Raw genomic sequence first — 21,564 nt, 5'->3', positions numbered from 1 at the left:
AGACACAGAAGGCAATCCTCTGGATTTTCAATGGAAAATTAATCTAAAAATAAAAGGGACAATCACATTCCCCCAGAGAAGGGGCTGAGATATTTTTTGTGCAGGCTGGTATGGAGAGGATTTTGCACTTTTTATGAGAATCCTAAATCCACCACAATTTTCTAAAAATAAACGTGGACAGTGCAGACTGGGCTTGCACGCTGAACAGTTGCTGTTGGATGTCAAAATGCAGCAGCATTATATCAGCTATAAAATTCCTTATGGCTGGATTCTCTAGTCTAACACCACTTTGTGCTATGTAGCCCTAAACCACTCAGACAACCATGGGGAGAATTCCTCTTGCGCAGGTGTTCTCTTCTCCACCAGTGGCTGGATGGAAGAATGAGGCTCAGCAGCCTATTGGACCCGGTGCTGCCCTGCCCTCCCTCTCCTCCCCCGCATTGCATAAGGGGAAGGAGGAGGATGTGTTGGAGTGGTACAGGAAGGCGGGTATGGCAGAGCAGAGTGTCACCCTGCCTGACCCTCCAATGAGGCAAGTCAGAAGTGCTCCTATACACCCCGAACTTGCACTGGAGATGGACTGCCCTGAATCAGGGAGCTGCAGCCCCCCCCCCCATGTCAGATGGAGTAGAGAATCAAAGCCTCACTCATTAAAATATACTGCATGTTCACAGACTTCATATTGAGTATAAAACAGGTGGGTACAGCAACAGTATATGTTCTCTATTCATACTACATTGAAGTATATGAACCAAAACTGAATATATATATATATATATATATACACACACACACACACACACACACCTGGTTTCCAAGCCACCTAAGTTAGGATCCAGAGGAATGGTCTGTGTTGTAATTTCCACCTTTCGTACACTGCCAAAGAAGTCCGTTATCAGAACATTCTGAGGATCTCTCTGAAAAAGATCAGTCCGGTGTCCAGGTGTAGAAACACACAAACTTCTAGGGCACACCTGAAACTGAACACAAAAAGGATAGTTACATTTTCCCTCTCACATTTACTCTTTAAATTAGTTTCTGTTGGTGTCTGTCAGAATATTGTTGGGAAAGTAGAGACAACCGCTAAACAAAATCAGCATTGATTTCCCTGGTATCAATAACACATACAATGGTTTTCCACACTTAGAAAAAGCGATTTAACTAAAGAACTAAGAAGTGCTGTTTTGTCAAGATTATGCATTTAGAAACCTTTTTTGCTCCTGATATGAATGTAACTCCCATTAACTCTAATGGCAAATTAATATTAAAGAGGAGTTATATGCAACTCTTCTGGGAGAAAACAAGCCGTTCATCAGAACAAGCTGTTTTTCAATGTACCTGTGGCAACTTCTGAAAAATAAAACTAGGTGGGAATCCTATAGGTTGATCGAAGGGAGGTAAGTGAGGCTGGGTAAGTGCTCGCACAGCCTTGGAAAGTCTACTGAGTAGCTAATTAAAAAGGTTGCAAAAAAGAAGCAAGAATTTGGATTCTTGACATAGGTCCAGAGGAGCCAAAATCCTAATAGTTGTTTCCCTTCTACAGCCTGAAAATTAACTATGAATTAGAATCATCATATATTAAAAATAATTTAGACTTATTTTAAGTTATTGTAGATATGTCTGCAGCTTACGCAGCATATTATCCACAGATCAGTTCCACGGCTATGCTGAATTCCAAAATGCAGCACTGACACTCCTGTAAAGGCACAGCCACCAAGGGAAGGAGGCAGTAACAAACTTATTCAGGTTTTCCTTAGATCTCAAGAAATTCGAGATAGCAAAGACTTTACTGAGACTAAGTAGGCATCAGAGGAGACAAACTCAGCTTAGTATTTCAAGTGACTGTAAACGTTTATTAAATAAGTAATACAAGAAGACATATGGTTCTATCAACTTCTGAAAGCAGGGGCACAAAAGGGGATGATAGCGTCATTGCTCTATGCATCATTGCTGTCCATCCTCCTCTCCCGCCACAACCCTCCCATTTCTGTAGTTCTGTAAACATGGCGTTTCAGATCTAGACATGTACCTTCTTTCCAAAACCATAACAAACTCTCCTAAACCCATGGTCTAACCAGGTCTGTATTTCCATTCAAAGTATTGCACTAGGTCGGGGTCAGCAGCCTTTCAGAAGTGGTGTGCCGAGTCTTCATTTATTCACTCTAATTTAAGGTTTTGCGTGCCAGTAATACATTTTAATGTTTTTAGAAGGTCTCTTTCTATAAGTCTGTAATATATAACTAAACTATTGTTTTATGTAAAGTAAATAACGTTTTAAAAATGTTTAAGAAGCTTCATTTAAAATTAAATTAAAATACAGAGCCCCCCGGACCAGTGGATAGGACCTGGGCAGTGAGAGTGCCACTGAAAATCAGCTTGCATGATGCCTTTGGCACACGTGCCATAGGCTGCTTACCCCTGCACTAGGGTATCTCCAAATCTCACTTAGGTATGAGGGAACACCCTATCTTTCTAACCTCTTCTGGCAAGGTTTGGCGGGTTACTGCCAATCCATGAGAAGCCACTTGACCATAAATTAAACACACAACATTATTAGGGCTGTGGAGGACTCTGGCTATAGTTCTTACTGCTAGGACCAGGTATCCAAATTATTACAATCCTCCAAAACCCAATAAATGCAATCCAAGACCATTTCCCTGCCATCGCTTAGGGAAAGCGCAAATCTACAATCTAAAATGAACACCAGTAGTCTTTATAGCACTTTTACAACCACTGTGGACTCCAATCCCTGGATATAGCGTGCAGCAGTCTTGAAATAAGACTTTGATTTATATAGCACCTTCCATCCAAGGACCTCAAGATTAAGTATCATTACTCTCTCAACTATAAAATGAAAAGACTGAGAAAAGAGAAATTATTTGTTCATGACCACACAGCGAGTCAGTAGCAGATTTGTGAATATGACCCCACTCTTCTGAGTCTCAGTCTTCAGCCCCCAGTAGATATTGCTTCCTCTGATAGGACATAGGAAATACAAAACCAAATGAAGGATTGGAATGTGGGAACAGTTCTTTAGTGACAGGAAGAGAAAGAGCAAAGATTCCTCCAACCTCGTTTAATGATGGCAAGAAACTACCAGGCAGCTAGACTAGTATTTTCTCTTCCCATTAGAACACACAATGTACTAGACTAGTAACTCAATGGTGCTGGCTATTATCAGGTGCTTTTATTACCATTGAAAAAAATCTGAGTGTTTGAACCAAAATGTGTTGCCAAATATCTGCTTTAAAAAAAAAAAAATAGGAGGAACAGCTCAATATTATTTCCTATGTACCTGGCAGAAAATATGCAAGAAGCCAGACAACCATGTCACTAGGCAGGTCTCCTGGGCTCACCGTAACACAGCTTATGCAGCATGATGTAGTAGTATAGAAAACAGAACAGTTGGTCTTAGGTAGCAATAAAATCAGAGTGGTCCAGTTGATGAGACCTATTCATGAAAGATATCAGAGAAAACAGAACCTTCACTTCCACATAGCTGCCGATATCCATGTTTGTTCCATCCCATTTACACTTGGGGTGCACACTCGTTGCACAGCTAGTGTCATCTTGGAGGATTACATCTGTGTTTTTAGGCATGGCACTTACACTCTTCAGCTCTTTGTTAACTCACCAACTCTGGATCCTACCCATGTCCTACCCACTCTTCAAAGCATTTTGCCTTCTCTTGCAGGCAACCTTTTAGTTTACTGTTCCAACTTCATTATATACTGGCACAGGAAAGTGATCAGAAGCAGGAGAGAAGTCTAGTTTTCTATGGTTATTCTTAACCAGCATAAGCAGCTCTGGAATTGGAGACACACACACTGGCCCAAGAGCTGGGCACATGGATGAGTTTGGCTGTACATCTTCAGATAAGTGAGTAGAAGAGAGACTTCCTCTCTGGCCATCTTGCAAATCACAACTTCTTAAAGAGAAAGATCAGTCATGTTCCCTTCACTCTTAGCTCCTCAAAGAGCACAACTTTAAAAATCTAAATCTTTAAAGCCCATGAATATCCATAATATTTGTATTTTTTAATTCACAAATTATTGAAGACATAAGTCTTCTACACTGTAGCTATGCCATCAAGCCACTATACTGGCAAGGAATGTTATAAAACATTGAGTAACTGTAACAATTTTATATTTCTGTAATGTCAACACCACCACAAATGGAGGTGTATAAATGATTCTACAAACTACGAATGACTTTTCAAAGCACATCATCCATAACTTTAATCTATCAGTTCCTAACAGAATTTCAAACCTAGCACCAAAGGTTGTTGATTGAAGTTGACTCCATTGCAAACAGCTTCAAAGACCTCAAAGCAAAAGCTACTTACTAATTCTTCTTTATGTTAACTACTGAAGGCACACGACAACAACAGTTCTTTTATCTGAAAGCCCATTGATCTGCTCTTTCATTGGTGAAATAGTCGTGACAAATTCTTCTATTTTATTCCTATAAAACTGCCAATTTAAAAAATCCTCCCTCTTTCAATGGGTACATTCTAAGAGTGAATGAAATCTGTGATAAACTGTATATGAAAGGGATTTAAAAGATATCTTTAAAAACCCAAGACCATCCTCCTTTGGGGTCAATGTACTTTTATCACAAGCCCAGAAGAAAGGGAGCTGTGTTAGCTACGCTGCCCCAGGAATTTCTCAGGAACCAGTCTGCAACCCTGAGTGCATCCCTTCTCTGCCTACCTCAGTGTATCTTCCTCTATCATGCTAAACTGAGGCACCAATAAAAATAAACCCATGAGAACTATATACTGTCTATCAGAAAATAACCAGTTTGCTCTGGAAAGTTAAGGTAACTGCAGAGGATAAGTAATTAACAATTCAATTATTTCATTGATCTGTTCATCTGAAGGGCATATTTTGCTTCCAGAAGTATAGATTTTATTTCAATCCATTGTGCCAACATTCATCTCTATATGCTACAATAAAGTTCAGTTCTGAATTCATGAGAAGAGTTTTGCTCTGCTACACACAGATAACGAAACCACTCTTCCTTTTTAGGCTTGATATCAGTCAAATATCAAGTTGGAAGTATCAGGAGTGCTAAAAAATAATCTGGTTGAAAAATGCAAATAAATAAATCAATAAATAATGAAAGTGTTAGGTGTATGGATAGCTCACTTTGCCATACGCATTAGCTGCCAGGCAAAAGCTCATGCATGTAAATAACTATTAAAAATGAATGTTGGGAGTATTCAGAAAGTCAGAACTTCACTTTGGCCTAATCCTGTTATACGTCGTCATGCTAAAAATCATGCCATCAACTTTAAATTACATTTCAAAGTGATCTTATTAATTAGTTCAGCTAACCAGAGGTGGGTGTGGCAAAAGGGATTTATGTGATCTTTGGATATACAAAGAAGGAGTGGTAAGTAGGAGTAAGGAAGGCACTGTACAGAGCATTGGTGAGACCAATACTGTATCCAGCTCCGGGGTCCACATTTTAAATAGGATGTTGAAAAACTGGACATGCTGCAAAGAAGATGCACAAAAAAAGATTAGAGAGCTAGAAAAAAAATGTGTTACAGTGAGAGACTTTAGGAGCTCAATCCGTTTTATCAAAAATTAGATTGAGGGATGAAATGACTGCAGCATATAAATACATTCATGTGAAGATAATATCAGGCACTACAGAGCTCTTTAATCTGGAGAAGAAAAGCAAAACACAAGCCAGATGCCAAAAAAATACAAGTGCTCCCAATTCCACCTTCTGCCTTTTGCAGCAGCCCCTAGTGGAGGCAGCTAGACTGACTCTTGCTCAATTTCAGCTCCAGGTTCTTCCTTTCCAATGGTTCAGCTCACCCTGCAGCACCCCCTGATGTAACAATATGGCACTGCAGAAGGTCTTCATCTCTAGCATCCTTTGCTGACCTCTTCTTTGGCTATGTGGTGGCTTGTTTCTGTCTATACTTTCCATGACCTAGCTCTCCCGCCAGGTCACCTTTCAGTTCAGTCAGGATAACAGAAGTCCAACTGAAACATCCAGACAAATGAGTCTTCTGCTCCTTTTGGACTTTTCATCTCTACTCTTGACTCCTAAGGAGTTCTATGCTCCTTAAAAGGAGCACTGCCTTCCCACGGCTTCCCCCCGGATGCACTTCTGCCCAGCAGATTTTCTTTTGGATGACAAAGTATAGAAATAGATGTAGATTTTTCCTCTAACCTAGAGAACATGAGTTTAGTTTATAAAATTTACTCAAATAAGTCAGAGATTAAAACCAGAAAAATGGCCCCTTTTGTGGGTTAGCAATGGGCTTAATCTTTACCCACAATAAATGCTGTCTATTTCAGCTCTAAGCTGTATGGATTGAACACTACCTGGGGAGATGCTCCTCAGTCATCTGGCACCTTGTGGTATGTCAGTCATTCCATAAAGTGTTCCTGCTGTAGACATTTAAGAGGCAACACAGACAAATGCAGCCCAGAATTAGTTTATATTCCTAAGTCTTTACATTCTCGAAGACTGCAAACTGCGAAGACTGCCACTTCTGCACAAAATAAAGTCACTCTACAAGCAAATACGTGCTTCTTGGCTAAGAAAAATAATTAAGACTAGATACTAAGTATTTAAGAATTTAAAACATTGGAGTATGCCAATAACAATTACTTAGTTTAAAAAAATCTCTCTCAAGAGTACCATTATTTTTACAGTATCTATTAATACATGAATTTTACTAAACACTAAAAAAAGGGGGCGGGTCAGGAAGAATAAATTATTTACACTTTAATACAGAGTATGGATGGCAGTAGGGGCAAACTTTTCCTAATCAAAAAATTATTTGAAATTGACCGGGGATAGCACTAGGGACATAAATAAGCAAAGTAACAAAAGATAAAATTACTTTAAAAAATTTGAAAGAGAAAAATGTGGTAACATTTGGTAGACATGCGTAACCTGAGGTTTCACTCAATTTAAGAAAAATCACCAGAAGCAGCATGTCATGGATAAAGATGCTTCACTCTGTAATATGGTAACATCCTGTTAAGTAGATAGAGATATGACGACTATATTACTGTACGTTTCTCTAAACAGAAGCTCACTGCTATAATGATTACTGTTTTGACTCTGATATTTACATGGTAAGGATTTGTAATCCTGTTAAAACTTCCTAAATAAACAAATAGTTAAGGAAAAAAAAGAAAAGGAAGAATAAGCATAACTATACCATAAACAGTGTAAACTGAAATACCCTCAAGAGTAGATTACGGGCCGAACTGTTGCCTGGGCTACAGAGTGGCACTGGGACATAAAAGGTCACAAGGTTCCCCTTTCTGCTCCAGTAACATGCAGCACAGGTAGCAGTGTCAGAGGACAGAGTCTGCAGAGCCACTACATCCCCAAGCCATGCAGGTGGGTAGGAGGGTTGGGAAATGGGCGGAGTAGAGCACAGCAAGCAGGAAGACCTTATTCTCTGCAACATTATGGTGCCAAGAGCTCAGGTGGGTCTGAGAGAGAGGTGTTTTAAGAAAAATGGCTGCTCTGAATATCATAGGGTATAGGAACATCTTGAAGTTGTTGTACTGCTTCCTAAAAGATTACACACTATGAATAACAGGATACAATTCCTTTGAAAAACAGCACATGGAAGTCAGAGCCACCAACAGTCTACCAGTTCAGATCAGACAGGCCAATACAACAGCAATTAATCTGACAATCAAAACTGGATTCTTCGCAAGGCACGAATATCTCCATCCAAATACCCATACCCATACCCAAAACCAGGAGACTGTTCATTTAGTCACTATTTTGAAATGATCCTGCCTAATAAATTTTAGATGTTCTATAATCACACAGAACTATGCTATAAACAAAGTACTCATAACCTGAATTTCTTCTGGTATAAGCAGAAAGCTTTTCCAACAGATTGCTGCCACTGTGTTTTCCTCCTGAGTTCAAACTGATAAAGTCACATATTCCTTAAAAATTGTAACCAACATAAATGCTCTTGAATAAATGCCATTTAATTTGGATTTTTTTTCTTCTAAATAAGAAGAATCCAGAGACTAAGAATGAAATTAAATATAGACATATGACCCAGGTTTTTCCTCTTTCCCATTTTATATTCAGCCTTTGGAGAGAAAGATGTTATCAGTTAAAGGTTTTAAAAAAGACCTTTACTATCACAAAAGCAACATTTACAACTACAAGGAAAATGATTAAGGAGCAACGATCTGCGGATGCTGCAGAAGTGAGTTACTACTTATGATGGATCGTATATATATATATCAGATTCCTTAGATTTGTTAATAGAAGCCAAGTACCTGTTTGACAGTTCAGATCCATTAGGTGTAGTATATGGCTTTCAGCAAGCAATTTTGGCCATTTTCAGAACAAAAACTAATAGGATTTAATCCTTCTGAGAGGAAACATGATAAAAATCCTTGAAAATCTGGAATATTCATTTCAGAAAGATAACAATTACACTATTAAGCAATGATACATACTAGAATATCCGATACCTTAAAATGGAGAGCTTTTAGCACTCTCTTCTATATAGATTGTTTGTATAGCTAATTTTAAAAAAATATCTTATTGGAGGAGACAGGAGCAATCTACTAATATGCTCACCTATTGTATGTAAGTAATGCATATTTGCCCTATCATAAAATTAGGTACTGTATACACCTCTCCAATTATTATCTTTATAAAGGTAATAGAAACTAAAAGGAAAAGTTGGATAAACTTGATCCCATTTAAACTGCTTGCTACATAAAGCACAAAATGACAACCATTGCCTCTTGCACAAGGCAAGGGATTTATTCTGACGGTCTGCCTAGGAGGTTACTGGAACCAGAGAACTTGCAGGGGAAAAACAAAAAGGATTACTTACTTGTACAGTAACCATTGTTCTCTGAGATGCGTTGTGCACATATACATTCTGCTGCAGGTACCTGTGCACACAAAGTACTTGAGTCAGAGACTTTTGTCACCAGTACCACTAGGCAGCACATGTGCCCCGCTCGCCTCGTGCCACCATCTTCCCCTCTGTTCCTTAACATTGCTGTATATAATTTCAAAGGTAGCATGGAAGGTGGGAGAGTTGTGGAATGTGTATGTCCACAACACACCTCAAAGAACAACAGGTATTCTACAGGTAAGTAACCATTTTTTCCCCTTTGAGTGACTGTGCATGTATATATTCCACTCCAAGTAACTCATCAGCAGTTCCCTTACAAGCAGGGGGACTTCAGATAAACTGAATAGAGGCTATAACCCCAGCTTGCAAAAGTCGGCATCATTTCAAGAGACTTGAGTAATGGCATAATAAAAGGACAAAGTATATGCAGATGATCATGTTGCTGCCTTACAGATACCAGCTACTGGAACATTGCTCAGAAAGGCTGATGAAGTGGGCTGAGCCCTAGTGGAGTGAGCCACTATTCTCAATGGAGGAGAGATTTTAGTAAGATCATAGCAGAGCTTAATATAGTAAAAATCCAGTGTGAGATTTGCTGAGCTGACATTGATTGACCCTTAACTCTCTCATCACAGGCTATCAAAGCCTGGGAGATCCAGGCCAAAGCTCAACGAACATCCAATGTGTAAAGTAGTTTGCCAGCTTTAGAAGCATGAGGTTTCAGAAAAAAATCACTGGCAAATAAATAGTTTGATTTAGGTGGAAAGTGGACACTACCTTGTGAGGTTGCCTAAGGGAAACCTTGTCTTTATGGAAAAACCATGAAAGGAGGATAAGCCAGGAGAGCTTGAAGTTCTGAAATGGTTCTAGCAGAAGTGATTGCCACCAGAAAAGCACTCTTCATAGACAACAACAACAAAAGTGAGGTTGTTTCCATAGACTCAAATAGAGTGGTGCTATAAGTTTGGAGAGGACTAGACTGAGATTCCAGACCAGTAAAGGATCAGGCACAGGAGGATAAATGTTAAGTAGGTGTTTCAAGAACCAGGAAATGAGCAGGTGAGAAAAAGCGTAAAACCCACCTACTGGTGGATGTTGTGCAGAAAAGGAAGCCAGGCAAACTCTCATGGAAATAACGGAAAGGCCTGATGATTTCAGGTGCAACAGATAGTCCAGCACATGTGTAACTGGTGTGTGAGGGTCATAAATGTTGAGATTGTGCTCAAATCGAAAATCTCTTTGCTGCATATGTGGGTCTAGTGAATTCTTTTCAGCTGCTCACCAAAAAGGTTTGAACCTCTGAGGAGCACAATTTCTCATGAAAATTCAAGCAGAGATCATCCAAGGTAAAGAGATTGGAGGTTGGAATACAGAGACTTGCCTTAGTTCTGGGACAGAAGATCCTCAACTAGTGGTAGAATTATTGGTGCCTAGACGGAAAGCTGATATAGGTCCATGAACCAATACTGTCTTGCACATGCTGATGCAATAAGGATTAATGTTGCTTTGTCTCTTTTCAGATTCCTGAGTACCTCTGAATGAGAAGAACTGGAGGGAATGCATATAGGAGATGACTGGATTACGGAAGAAGAAAAGCATCTGTGATGGAACCCAGACTGAAGCCCACCTTGGAGCAAAAGCTCGTGCACCTCTTGTTCAGGTTGGTCATGAAAAAGTCTATTGCTGCGTACCGCCAGCAGGGAAAAATCTGATGGAGAGCGTCCTTCCTGACTGACTGACCACTCTCGTTCCCGGAAGGTGAAAAGCCTTCAGGGAAGCATTGTGATGAATGCATAAATTCCACAGGAGGATCCCCCCAGGCACAAGTGAGGCTATCTTGCACTTCCCCTGCTTGTTCAGATATAACATGGCAGTGGTTTTGTCTGTAAGAACTGCTATCACTTGATTCTTGATGGTGGACAAATATCTCACAGGCCCAAAGAATAATCTAGAGCACAAACACATTTATGTGGAGTGAAATTTCCAGAGACGACTAAAGAGCTTGCCTCCAGAGTTGACCAAGATGGGATCCTCAAACTTTAAGAGATGCATCTGTTACCAGAGTCAATCAGTTCTGGGGATAAAAACAGAATTCCTTTCACACATTGTGGGGATCCAACCGCCAACCAAGAGACCAAAGCACTTATGCTGCTACACAAATCCGTACGTCTGTCCAGAAGGTGCCTGGGAAGACAATATACCTATTGGAGCCAGGCCTGCAGAGAGCAAAGGTGAAGTTTGGAATGCAAAGCTCCGTATGTGCTATTAGGCCATATGGGCCAGAAGCTGAAGCAGGCACACACTGATGTTGTGGGGGTGGACTTGCGGCTTTTTAAGAGAAAGGTTACAGACTGAAACCTTCTCTGGGAGGCAAGCCCTGGTTATTATGCTGCCAAGGTCTACTCCTATATAGATTAAAGTCCGTTAACCATCAGAAATCTTCTCATCACTTAGGTACTTATGGACTGTAATCAAGTCACTTCTGAACTTAATAGGATAAACGGATTGATCTTCCTAAGCCTTTCACGGCAAGCTAGTTTTCCAGACCTCAAGTCATCATTCTTGTAAAGCTCTTTTCTGACCCTTTTCAATTTTTCAGCATCCTTTTAGAAGTGTAAGACCAGACCGAGACACATTATTCTAGTAATTGTCTCACCTATGCTGCCCTGCTATTTCTACTTGATGGTTTCTTGATTATATAGCCAAAAATCATATCAGCCCTCTTAATCACAGCATTGCATTGGGCGCTCACATTCACTGATTAACCACCACGACCCCAAGCCTTTTGCGGAGTCACCAGCTTTCCAGAGTACAGTCCTCTATCCTGTAAGTGACCTAAATGTCTTGTTTCTAGGTATTTGCCCTTATATTTGGCTGTAGTAAAAACCCATATTTAAACACAAATCACTTAGATACATACTGATCTGGTAAAATGGATCTGTCATTTGTCACTCCAGCAATTTGATCGTCATCTAAACTTTACTAGCAATGATTTTTTGTTTTCTTCCAGATTAGACAAAAATACTGAATTACATTGGGCCAAGAATAGATTCCTGGGGACCTCACTAACATCACACCATTTGGATGATGATTCCCCATCTACAATTACTTTTGACTTACAGAGATCTGTCTGTTAACCAGTTTTTAATCTATTTATACTGAATTTATATAGTGCTAATTTTTAAAATCAGGCCTGGACAAGGAATTTGTTCTTCTTTAAGCAGGTACCCTGCAGTGCAATTCAGTAACTGACCAAAGTATTCCCTTTAAATTTCTCAAAAACATGAGCTGATTATTTTATCAGGGTTTAGAGTTATGGCCCTTAGGGATCCCTCAGGATGAAAGCATGGTGGGATTTGACTTCTGCAACTGGAAGTCAGATTCCCTGAAGTTCATTCACACATTGTCTCAATATAATACAGTGTATTCTGATTGCAAATCGTGGCATACATTTGTGTTTTCTTTCTTTTTTGGGGGGGGGGGACGGGATGCGGGGGTCAGTGATGCAAGTCTCCTTATCCCTCAAATAGTATTTGGGTATAATATGCTACTACAGGGTTTGCTGTACTATTTCAATTTATTGCTGAATACTCTGAATTTGGCCACTGAAAAACCAATACAATTATAATTAAAAATAAGGAATACACAGGACTTTTCTGTTATTTTGTGGTTGTCAACATTTTTACAAGTTATTAAAGCGATGGAAATGATAGAGGATTTACAGACTTGCTATGTCATCAACAAGATCTGCATTAACATTTCTAATTAGCTGAACCAGTTCACACCATTTTCCAGATGGCTATTTATACACTTCAAACTCCTGCTGAATTTCTGGTACTGTTTCTTTTTATAAGACAATTAATTCCCTTGACTCCAGATTGCGTGTTCCAGCCAAATTCACTCAAATAATGTTTTTTTTTAAATATGTACATAAATCAACAGAAAAGCTACTTAATCCTTGTGACATCAGTTTTGTTCTAAAATTCTCCAAATCCCATCATAAATTAGAATATGATGTAATGAAATGGATTTTCGTACTCTTGGTAGTAAAATGTTGGCATATTAGACACTGAATCAATTCTATGTCAACACAAAATCTGCCACTGTGGGCTGCTTTGTGTGAAATCTACTACACCTCATCTAGCAGCAAGGCTGACACCAGTCTCCACAGACATTGACATAAAATGTTTGAACAGCTGCTCCTTTTACTGAAATGGAGATTTAATGTGTGTGGTCAATGCTGGCTCTTAAGTCTCTGACAACAGTATGACAGAATTTACAGCAACAAGCTACAAAAGCATAATGCATTGCGATGAAAAAAAGGAACGTTTGACCTGTTCAAGGCCAACGGGCTAAGAATGCTACTGAAATGTAGTTGCTTTTTCAATTCATGGTATCCACGATGGAACATATGTAACTGTGCAAAGGCCACTGTCATTAAACTTCAAGACAATTTTTGTTGGATCGTAAGTGGCAATTATAATACTTGCCCAAGAACAAATAAAGCCCCAGACTTGTAACTGGATTTGCACAGGCTGACCCCTGCACCTACGTGGCGAAGCACTGTAGTCAATGGGGCTCTACTCATGGGTTCTGAGTGCAAGATCAGGATTCCAACAGACAAATTTCCTCCAGCAAATGCCAACGACTGCCTTTTCATATGTGCAAAGTGATTGTAGTCCATGACTCTAGGTACCATGCAAATGGATCGGTTCCACAGGATGCAGAGATAACACACACAAGTGACATTTTTCAGTAAAATAACCAGGTTGTTTTAATTTAATTGTTTCCTAATTAAGCAAAAACACAATTTTAAAACTGTGGACTCAAGTCTTCAAAATGTCAATATATAAATGATTTTACTGAATAAACAACAACAAAAACATTTTTAAAAATATCCTCTTGATATGCAGGAGAACAAAAAACTTTGTGAAGTTCCCATTGCTAAAATGGACCAGTTGTGAGAACACAGGAGTAGTTAGCAAACTACTGAATACAGTATACTACTTACTAGGTCATTCATATTGGTCTGGCTGGCTGGGTGAATTTCTTCCAAGAACTCCAAGACATAAAATGTGTATCTATCCATAAGGTGAACTCCAATCCCAAGATCAGGCTGATGCTTAAAAACAAAATATACATACTTAGAGTATTCCATAGCAAAAATCTGATGAGAACAGAGCAAAACAGGACCATGCAAGTGTCAAACCTATGAATTCTTTTCACTATTAGTCAAATTATCAGAAGTATGCAAAAAAAAGATTACTAACCATCAAAAAAACCAACAGACTGTGTAAATGAATCTGTATATTGCATGTTATCATCTTCCTCTTTTTAGACTCATTTCTGACTAGCCCTGTCTTTGCCTAGTTGCAGGGAGCCGACTCCTCCATTATTCACCTGTGCAGAACTCCGGTAGGATCCTCCCACTATGGCCTCTTGAGCATGAGAAGGGGGGAGAGGGTGGGGGGGAGAGAGAGAGATAATCCTGTGTGGCTCCAGGAGGTCATTACCAGTTTCAGTAAGCACATGAGTAGAGCCTGATTTTCAGAGATGTTGAACACCTATGGAGGCTATGGTGCTCACTACCTTTAAAAATCAAACAACTACAGAATAGAATGGTTTCACAAACCGTGGCTGTCATACGAGGCCATAGCCTAAAGTTAGAAAGAGGAAGCTTGCAAGCGTAGGAAGATGACAACTAATGTCCCTCTCTTCAAGTGCGCTACCCACTGTACTATAAATCACATTTTCTATTTCTATTGTTACCTTTTTTCTGCAATGTATTTATCATTACATTTTTTTAATTCATTATTTTATGTTTGAATTGTAAGACTTACTGAAAATCAAATTAGGGGTGTACATTAGCCTAGTGGGCAACTGACATCCCCACACTTTCGGACAGCACAACGGAACAATGTGTAAAGTACATCAACATTACATGAATGATGCTTTAAAGCAGAGGTGGGCAAACTATGGCTCACGGGCCACATCTGGTCTGCAGGACCCTCCTGCCTGACCCCTGTCTTCCTGGCCCAGGAGTCTAGCCCCCAAGCCCCTCCTCTGCTGCGGTAAGGGGGCAGGGAGCAGGGGAGGTTGGATAGAGGGTAGGGGAGTTCAGGGTGGTGGTCAGGGGGCGGGGGGTGTGGATAGAGGTCAGGGCGGTCAGAGGGCGGGAACAAGGCAGTTGAATGGGGACAGGGGTCACGGAGGGGCAGCCAGGAACGAGGGGAAAGGGTTGGATGGGGCGGCGGAGGGCAGTCAGGGGTGGAGGGTCTGGGGGTGGTCAGGAGACAGGGAGCGAGGGGGTGTATGGGGCAGGAGTCCCAGGGGAGGGGCTGTCAGGGGGCGAGAAGTGGGGGGCAGGGTCAGATAGGGAGCAGGGGCCGGGCCACACTTGGCTGCTTGGGGAGGCTGTGCCTCCCCTAAACAGTCCTCCATACAATTTCGGAAACCCGCTGTGACCCTCAGGCCAAAAAGTTTGCTCGTCCCTGCTTTAGAGGCTAAACACCCTTTATGTTGTTAAACAGTTAAGGGGGAGATTTTCAGAAGTGCCAGAAAAATGTAGTAGCACAACTGCCACTGAAAGTTAAATGGGACGTGTGAGCCAAATCCTTTCGGCACTTTTGAAAATACCCCCTTTGCCCTACCTCCAACTACCCTACCGATGGGAACCCTAAGCCTCTGGTGGGGAGTTATACCTACAGAAACCCTAACCCTTAGGGCAGGGAGCCCTACCCATAGGAACCCTAACCCTAGCTCGAAGTACCTGACCCATAGAAACCCTGACTCAAGGGTGAAAAGCTCTATCCATAGGAATCCTAACCCTACCTCCGAATACCCATACCCATAGGAACTCTAACCTTAGCTCATACTTACTGAAAGTGAATCTTCTCCTACTTGGCTACTAGCTAAGGCCATTATATTTGGAGAATAAAATCGTTCATACATGGATGCTCCTTGACAGGTATCAATAATAAACAGCAATTCGTTGTATCTGAAAGAAATAAAACAGCTTTCACATCTGGCATTCTGTAGACTATGTTTTCATTCATTCATTTCACTGCATAGTTAGCAAGATATTTAATAGAGCTCCAACTGGCTGAACATTTCAGAAACCTTATAATTAGTAAGAAGCACATACCTTGGCTCAACAGCTGTAACTCATTTGAGTGGCTGAAGATTATAATAGATTTCCTTCTCCTCTGGAAAGGAGAGCTTCATGCAACCTCAGGGACAACAGCTATTTAATATCACTGCTGTGGTAGCGGTAATTTTTTTCGTTTTTAAACCACATTCAGAATAAAAATAATTATTAATTTCGACATCTTCACTAGAAGAGTGTGCTGTTTTGACAAGAATTAAATGGAGGAATGAAAGGCTACAACCCAAGTTTTACACCTGTTGGTGACATACTGCATTTAATAGCTAAGTAATAAATTTTTACCTTCTTTTCTGCCACATTTGTTCAAAGGCATCAGCAAGTTCTACATTAGTGATTTCTTCAGAATCCTGAAACTTCAAGAAACCATTTCCACCATGACCTTGTAGAAAAGGTAAATAAGCATGTTCGTTAAAGATAGAAGTACAATATATACAAAACATGGTTGCCAAAAGCCAACAGAAACAGCTTAAATGCAATCTCTCCCCTCGCTGGTGTGGGACGACAAGACAATACCAGGGTAATGAGGACCTTACAGACGCTCCCCAACTTACGCAAGCGTCCCGGAACACCTTGCGTAAGTGTATACATGTATGTTTAACCTGGAATACATCTATTCATTCATAAATTAATAGACACTGCTTTAAAGATGCTTCCTTGATTACTATTTATGCAAAACCTCTTCACATGGTAATGATTTTTATAACTTCCAGAGTCATTACAAATTGGGCTCTCTAGACCATATGCCCAGGGTTGTGGAATACAAGTGTGAAACCCAGATTTTTAACTGATGAAACAATCTTTGTTATCAGAACTTTTTGCATGGATTGTTTTTAATGTTAATAATAATGGATGTTTTGCTCAAACTAATGTGACTCCATGATTACTGTGTACTTGTTTTACTAATTTTTCAGCATTATTTAGCATCCTCATGAGATTTCACTCTCTTACTGTGCAACAAAACCAATAAATTCCTGTAATTACCTGTCATATATATTAGAATATTGCTTCTGTCATCAGAAAGTAGGCGCTTGGATCGAGGTGTGCTTGGTGGGATTCTTCCTGTTAACACACGCAAGAAATTCTCCACAGTAACCTACAAACATGGAAATTAAGTAATTTCTAACTATCATAAGGGATATCTATTGACCACTACTAGACGTGGCTCCACAAAATAAAAAGACAAACTATGCACTATATATAAATAGGTCCAGCAATAGATGGTATAAATTGCACTACCAGATTTCTTCTCTTCAAGGTTTTACTGTGCTACTGCTCACCAATCACTGTTTTTTTAATAGCCCCATTAAAATCAGCCTGTTGGTTTACTATATTTGAAAACTATTTCATCAAACACACTTCTATGACCATTCTAGTCTTTTAATACATCTTCATTGATTTGAACACCTGTCACACTGTAGTGTATATCTTTATTCAGTTAATACTACTTATGCATTCACAAAACGCTGCAACATTAGTATGTGTTACCATGGAAAAATGTTAATAAATACTCTAAGGCTTAAATTCTCTGTGCAACTCAGGCAAAGAAAAGATTCCTGTGGCACGAACATCTAAAAGATCAGATGTAGTCCATCTGGACAGTGATCATAAAAGATTTGATTAAACATTAGAACTATTTGTTCTGAATGCAGATTTACAACACCCAAAACTGTTACCAACAAAATTCAGACTCATGACAGCTAGGTTTTTTTTTTGTTACTATAACCTTTCAACATGCACTTTATGTTCTCAGGACATTAAAAATCAGAGAACATGACATCTTCTGTATACTCTAATAGGCAAATATGGTACAGGGTTTAATTTGTTCCTGTAAAATATACGTATTTGTTTTATAAATCATTTTACTATGTGGTACTAATTAAAATCTGTAACTGAAGTCTAATTAAAGTCAATCCAGTAAAGACTTAGAAAAAGAATTTGCAGCAAGAAGTGTTTTCTGAAAACAAGAACGTGGTAAAGTGCTGCAGATATAACTAGCTGTTATAAAGTGGTTAGAATTGGGTTACTTACAGAAAAGACATGTTTTATTTGAAAAAAAAACAAACCAAATATTTAAAAAAAGATGTTGAACCTGCAATGTGCAAACACACACCTGCTTAGCGTCAAAGCTTATGAAAGTGTTAGCCGTTTAATCAGTCATACAATCTATACTACTTCAACAAAATGGAAAAACCCAGTAACAGTTTTATATTGTTAATATAGCTGGAAAGCCTCACAATCTCCTAACCGTAACTCATAACAACAACAACAGCCGTAGGAATTAATGTTTTCTTTACAATAGCCAATAACAATGTGTAATAATAAATTCTAATTAGTTATAAAAAGACGTACAAAGTTGTAACAAGTTCTGAAATTCAGTAAAAATTTTCTTAGTATTATATATATCAATTGAGACTAAGGGTCTGATCCATAATCCAGGGAAATGTACGGAAAGGCTACTACTGACTTCAATGGACTTTGGATCAGGCTTTGAAACAACACTACAGAAAAATCTGGTTAGATGGACAAAGCATTGTTACCTCATAGCTTCTATAGTCCACTTCCACATCATCTCCGTAAACATTTAACTCCATGTTTTTGTGACTAAACACAGTTGCTGGCTTGGGATTCCTGGGATTACATGCCATATCATCTGCCAGCATCAGGACAATGTGACTGGGAAAAACAAAATAACACAATCTCATATATTCTATTTTAATACAATAAACAAAAGGAAAGTTGCAAATAATGTAGCCAACAAGCATGACCCATTATGAGAGCCCTGCAAATTTGCAGATATCTGCTTTATATCTGCAGACTATGCTTACTGATCAGAGATCGGCTGAAGATACAAATTTTGTATCCACGCAGGGCTCTACTCATTATTAAAACAAGAGTCTATAGCATTTAGAAAATTGCCTGGAGTATAAGTAAGAGTTACTTAGGTAGTATCTTATTTCCCCAGAGAACTCTGTCACCATCACAACATTACCACATTAAGCTTTTTGTTTGTTACAGTAATGGTATTATTTGTTTAGCACTAACAACGTGCTCAATGTCATACAGTACTTCACAAAAATGGATGGCTGCTGCTTCAAAGAGCTTAAAAACTCAAACAGAAGGTGGGTCACAGTGGAAAAAAGATGAAGATGGCTCACTAGTGTTTTTTCCAACCCCTATTATAAAGCCTTTGTGCAGGCCTTGAAGAAGTAGGTTTTAAACGGCACTGATATAAAGAGGGTGTGGGCCTTGCACATGACAGATTTATTTAAAAATCAGTGCACAAAACTGCAAGTACACAAGGCCTCAGTCTCAAAAACAAGGGAATTCTGAGTTGAGGCTGTTATGAAACCAATTAGCTCCACCACCTTGTGCAATGTTCTTGAAGATAGCATGATGCTCCATCACCAAGACAGACAAAATGAATAATTACATACTGTAGCAGGGTGGACACCCACTGCTGCCCTGAGGGGTTTAAAACAGCCCTGGAGGAGGGCTGTGGGAGGAGAAAAGCTGGGCTGGTTGGGGAAACAGCCTCAGCTGTGGCCACGCCCCAAACAGACCCAGCTGGCCCTATAAAGGTCAAGGCAGCCAGGAGTTCAGAGGCTCTCTCTGGTTTGAGAGGGAGCAGGGCCTGGCTGCCTAGCAAAAAGGGTAATAAGTTGAGAGAGTGGACCATAAAATCACTACTTAGTTCCCCACACAAATCCCAATTGCTTAAGCTATACATTGGCAGGAATGAAATTCATTCCTGTTGAACATTTGTGAAAGAGAAAGTGTACTAATAACACTTAGCTCTCATATAGCTTTTCATCTATCTATCTGAAAGGAAATCACATTATCCCCGTTTTAGAGATGGGGGAAACTGAAGACCAAGGAAGTAAAGTAACTTGTGCGAGGTCACACAGCAGAGCTCAAAACAGAGCTCAGGTCTCCTGACTCCCAGCTCAGTACCCTAACCACTGGAAAGCTCTTGGGGGGAGAGGGAGGAGGGAGTCCTCAGTGTCTAGTTCCAAGTACTCAAGACCCAACTGTTAAGCCCTATGAGGCTATTAATACACTCACTGTTATTAACACCTAAGGATTGCTCTGAGCATCAGCAGACTACTTTTTTTTTCTCTTCATGCACAACCCCTTGGCCACAGCAATTTCTCCTCAGAATATGAAGAAGCATGAGGACAAGTATTCCAGGAGGAAGTATTACTCACAAAGAAGCTTTCCTCCTACTAGCACAAGTACTGCCCTGGTGAACATTTTCCCTTATTATTATTAGACTTGATTAAATATTAATACAACTCAACTCAGGATAAAACAAAGCTATTCTACGCAAATAAAACAGTCTGGAGCGTAACATGACATCCTACAGCAAAATCAACACAAGTAGGACAGTAGGCCTATGAAAGTTCCTATGGGCATAGAGAAAGGAGATATCTGAGGGGCTGCTGACACGGCACCTTCCAAGCCCTACAATGTTCATGGGAAAGACAAGCTCCAGTCCCGCAAAGAGACACAACCTCTATGCTCATCTCAGGAGCTATCCTTTTACCTGGCTGAACAGCTTTCCAATAGCTCATGTTACCATCAACCATTCCAGGCTCACCTGTACCTCTTTTGGGAAGAGAAAACATGCAGTAGGAGTTAATGCTAAAAGGAGCATCGTTTCCATTGTTTTTACTTATGGTGTTTTCTCCTGCTTCTAAGAAGAGCATTCTGCATAAAGCTGCTTGGTTCTACTTTGCCCCTTGTTGCCTTTGGGGCTCTCTCATCCCATTTCTCTTCAGTTTCTTCCCTTCTACTTCTCAGAGGGGCTTAACAAATCAGTACTCCTCTGCCATGTTATATGTATTACAGTGGTGTCTGGGATCCTCAGCCATGGTCTCCATTGTAGTTGGCATTGGGCAAACAAGAACTACAGAGAACCTGACCTAGACAGCTGACATTTTAGGTTTATGAGAAGACAACTGGGTGAAACAACAGGAAGGCGAGAGGACAAGGCAACAGTAAAACAAGAATTATTTTCCCCTCACAAAGCTTTTGCAAAGTAAGATGATAAAAAGGGAAGAAATCTGCTGCTTTCCACAGATGTGAGCTTTAATGGGGGCTGTGGGGACAATGACATTGTTGAAAAGCACAATGCAGGATTGCAATTCACTCACGGTCTGTACCAATAATAATCTCTGAAATTCACTTAGGACCACAGATATTCCACAAGGAGAACCCACATCCGCACTCCTACGCAAAATGAAGTATAGAACTCTGTGAATATTATTTAAAACTAAAAACAAAAGTAATATTTTTAAACTAAACAGTCCACTGGGTCTGTTGCAGCCTGAAGGGAAGACAGAAACCTACATTAAAAAAAAGAAAAATTAAACAAGAGATGTAAGGAACACAAGGGGAAATCCATGCCTCCAAGGTCAGTTCAGTCAGCAGCTTAAACACCCCTCAGCACCCACTCAAAAAGGAGAATATCTTATCCACCGTTCTGTTGGGAAGCACATATATAAAGATTGCA

General features: G+C 39.8%; 1 protein-coding gene across 2 annotated transcripts in view; it reads right to left on the bottom strand.

Annotated features, from left to right (window-relative positions):
- The window catches only part of PIGK (phosphatidylinositol glycan anchor biosynthesis class K), a 115,600-nt gene that overhangs the window by 81,415 nt on the left and 12,621 nt on the right, over positions 1 to 21,564 (bottom strand). For both annotated transcript variants that reach the window (XM_030572084.1, XM_030572083.1), the window contains exons 4-9: positions 18,590 to 18,725; positions 17,034 to 17,145; positions 16,335 to 16,431; positions 15,767 to 15,884; positions 13,899 to 14,009; positions 808 to 980 (exon numbers count right to left, since the gene is read on the bottom strand). In XM_030572084.1, the coding sequence (XP_030427944.1) occupies positions 808 to 980; positions 13,899 to 14,009; positions 15,767 to 15,884; positions 16,335 to 16,431; positions 17,034 to 17,145; positions 18,590 to 18,725 (747 nt within the window). The remainder of the gene's footprint in view (positions 1 to 807; positions 981 to 13,898; positions 14,010 to 15,766; positions 15,885 to 16,334; positions 16,432 to 17,033; positions 17,146 to 18,589; positions 18,726 to 21,564) is intronic.

This window comes from Gopherus evgoodei, chromosome 8, assembly GCF_007399415.2.
Source record: "Gopherus evgoodei ecotype Sinaloan lineage chromosome 8, rGopEvg1_v1.p, whole genome shotgun sequence".
Taxonomy (NCBI): domain Eukaryota; kingdom Metazoa; phylum Chordata; order Testudines; family Testudinidae; genus Gopherus; species Gopherus evgoodei.
The sequence above is the reverse complement of the archived record's forward strand: the minus strand, read 5'-3'. Positions and strand labels throughout refer to the sequence as shown.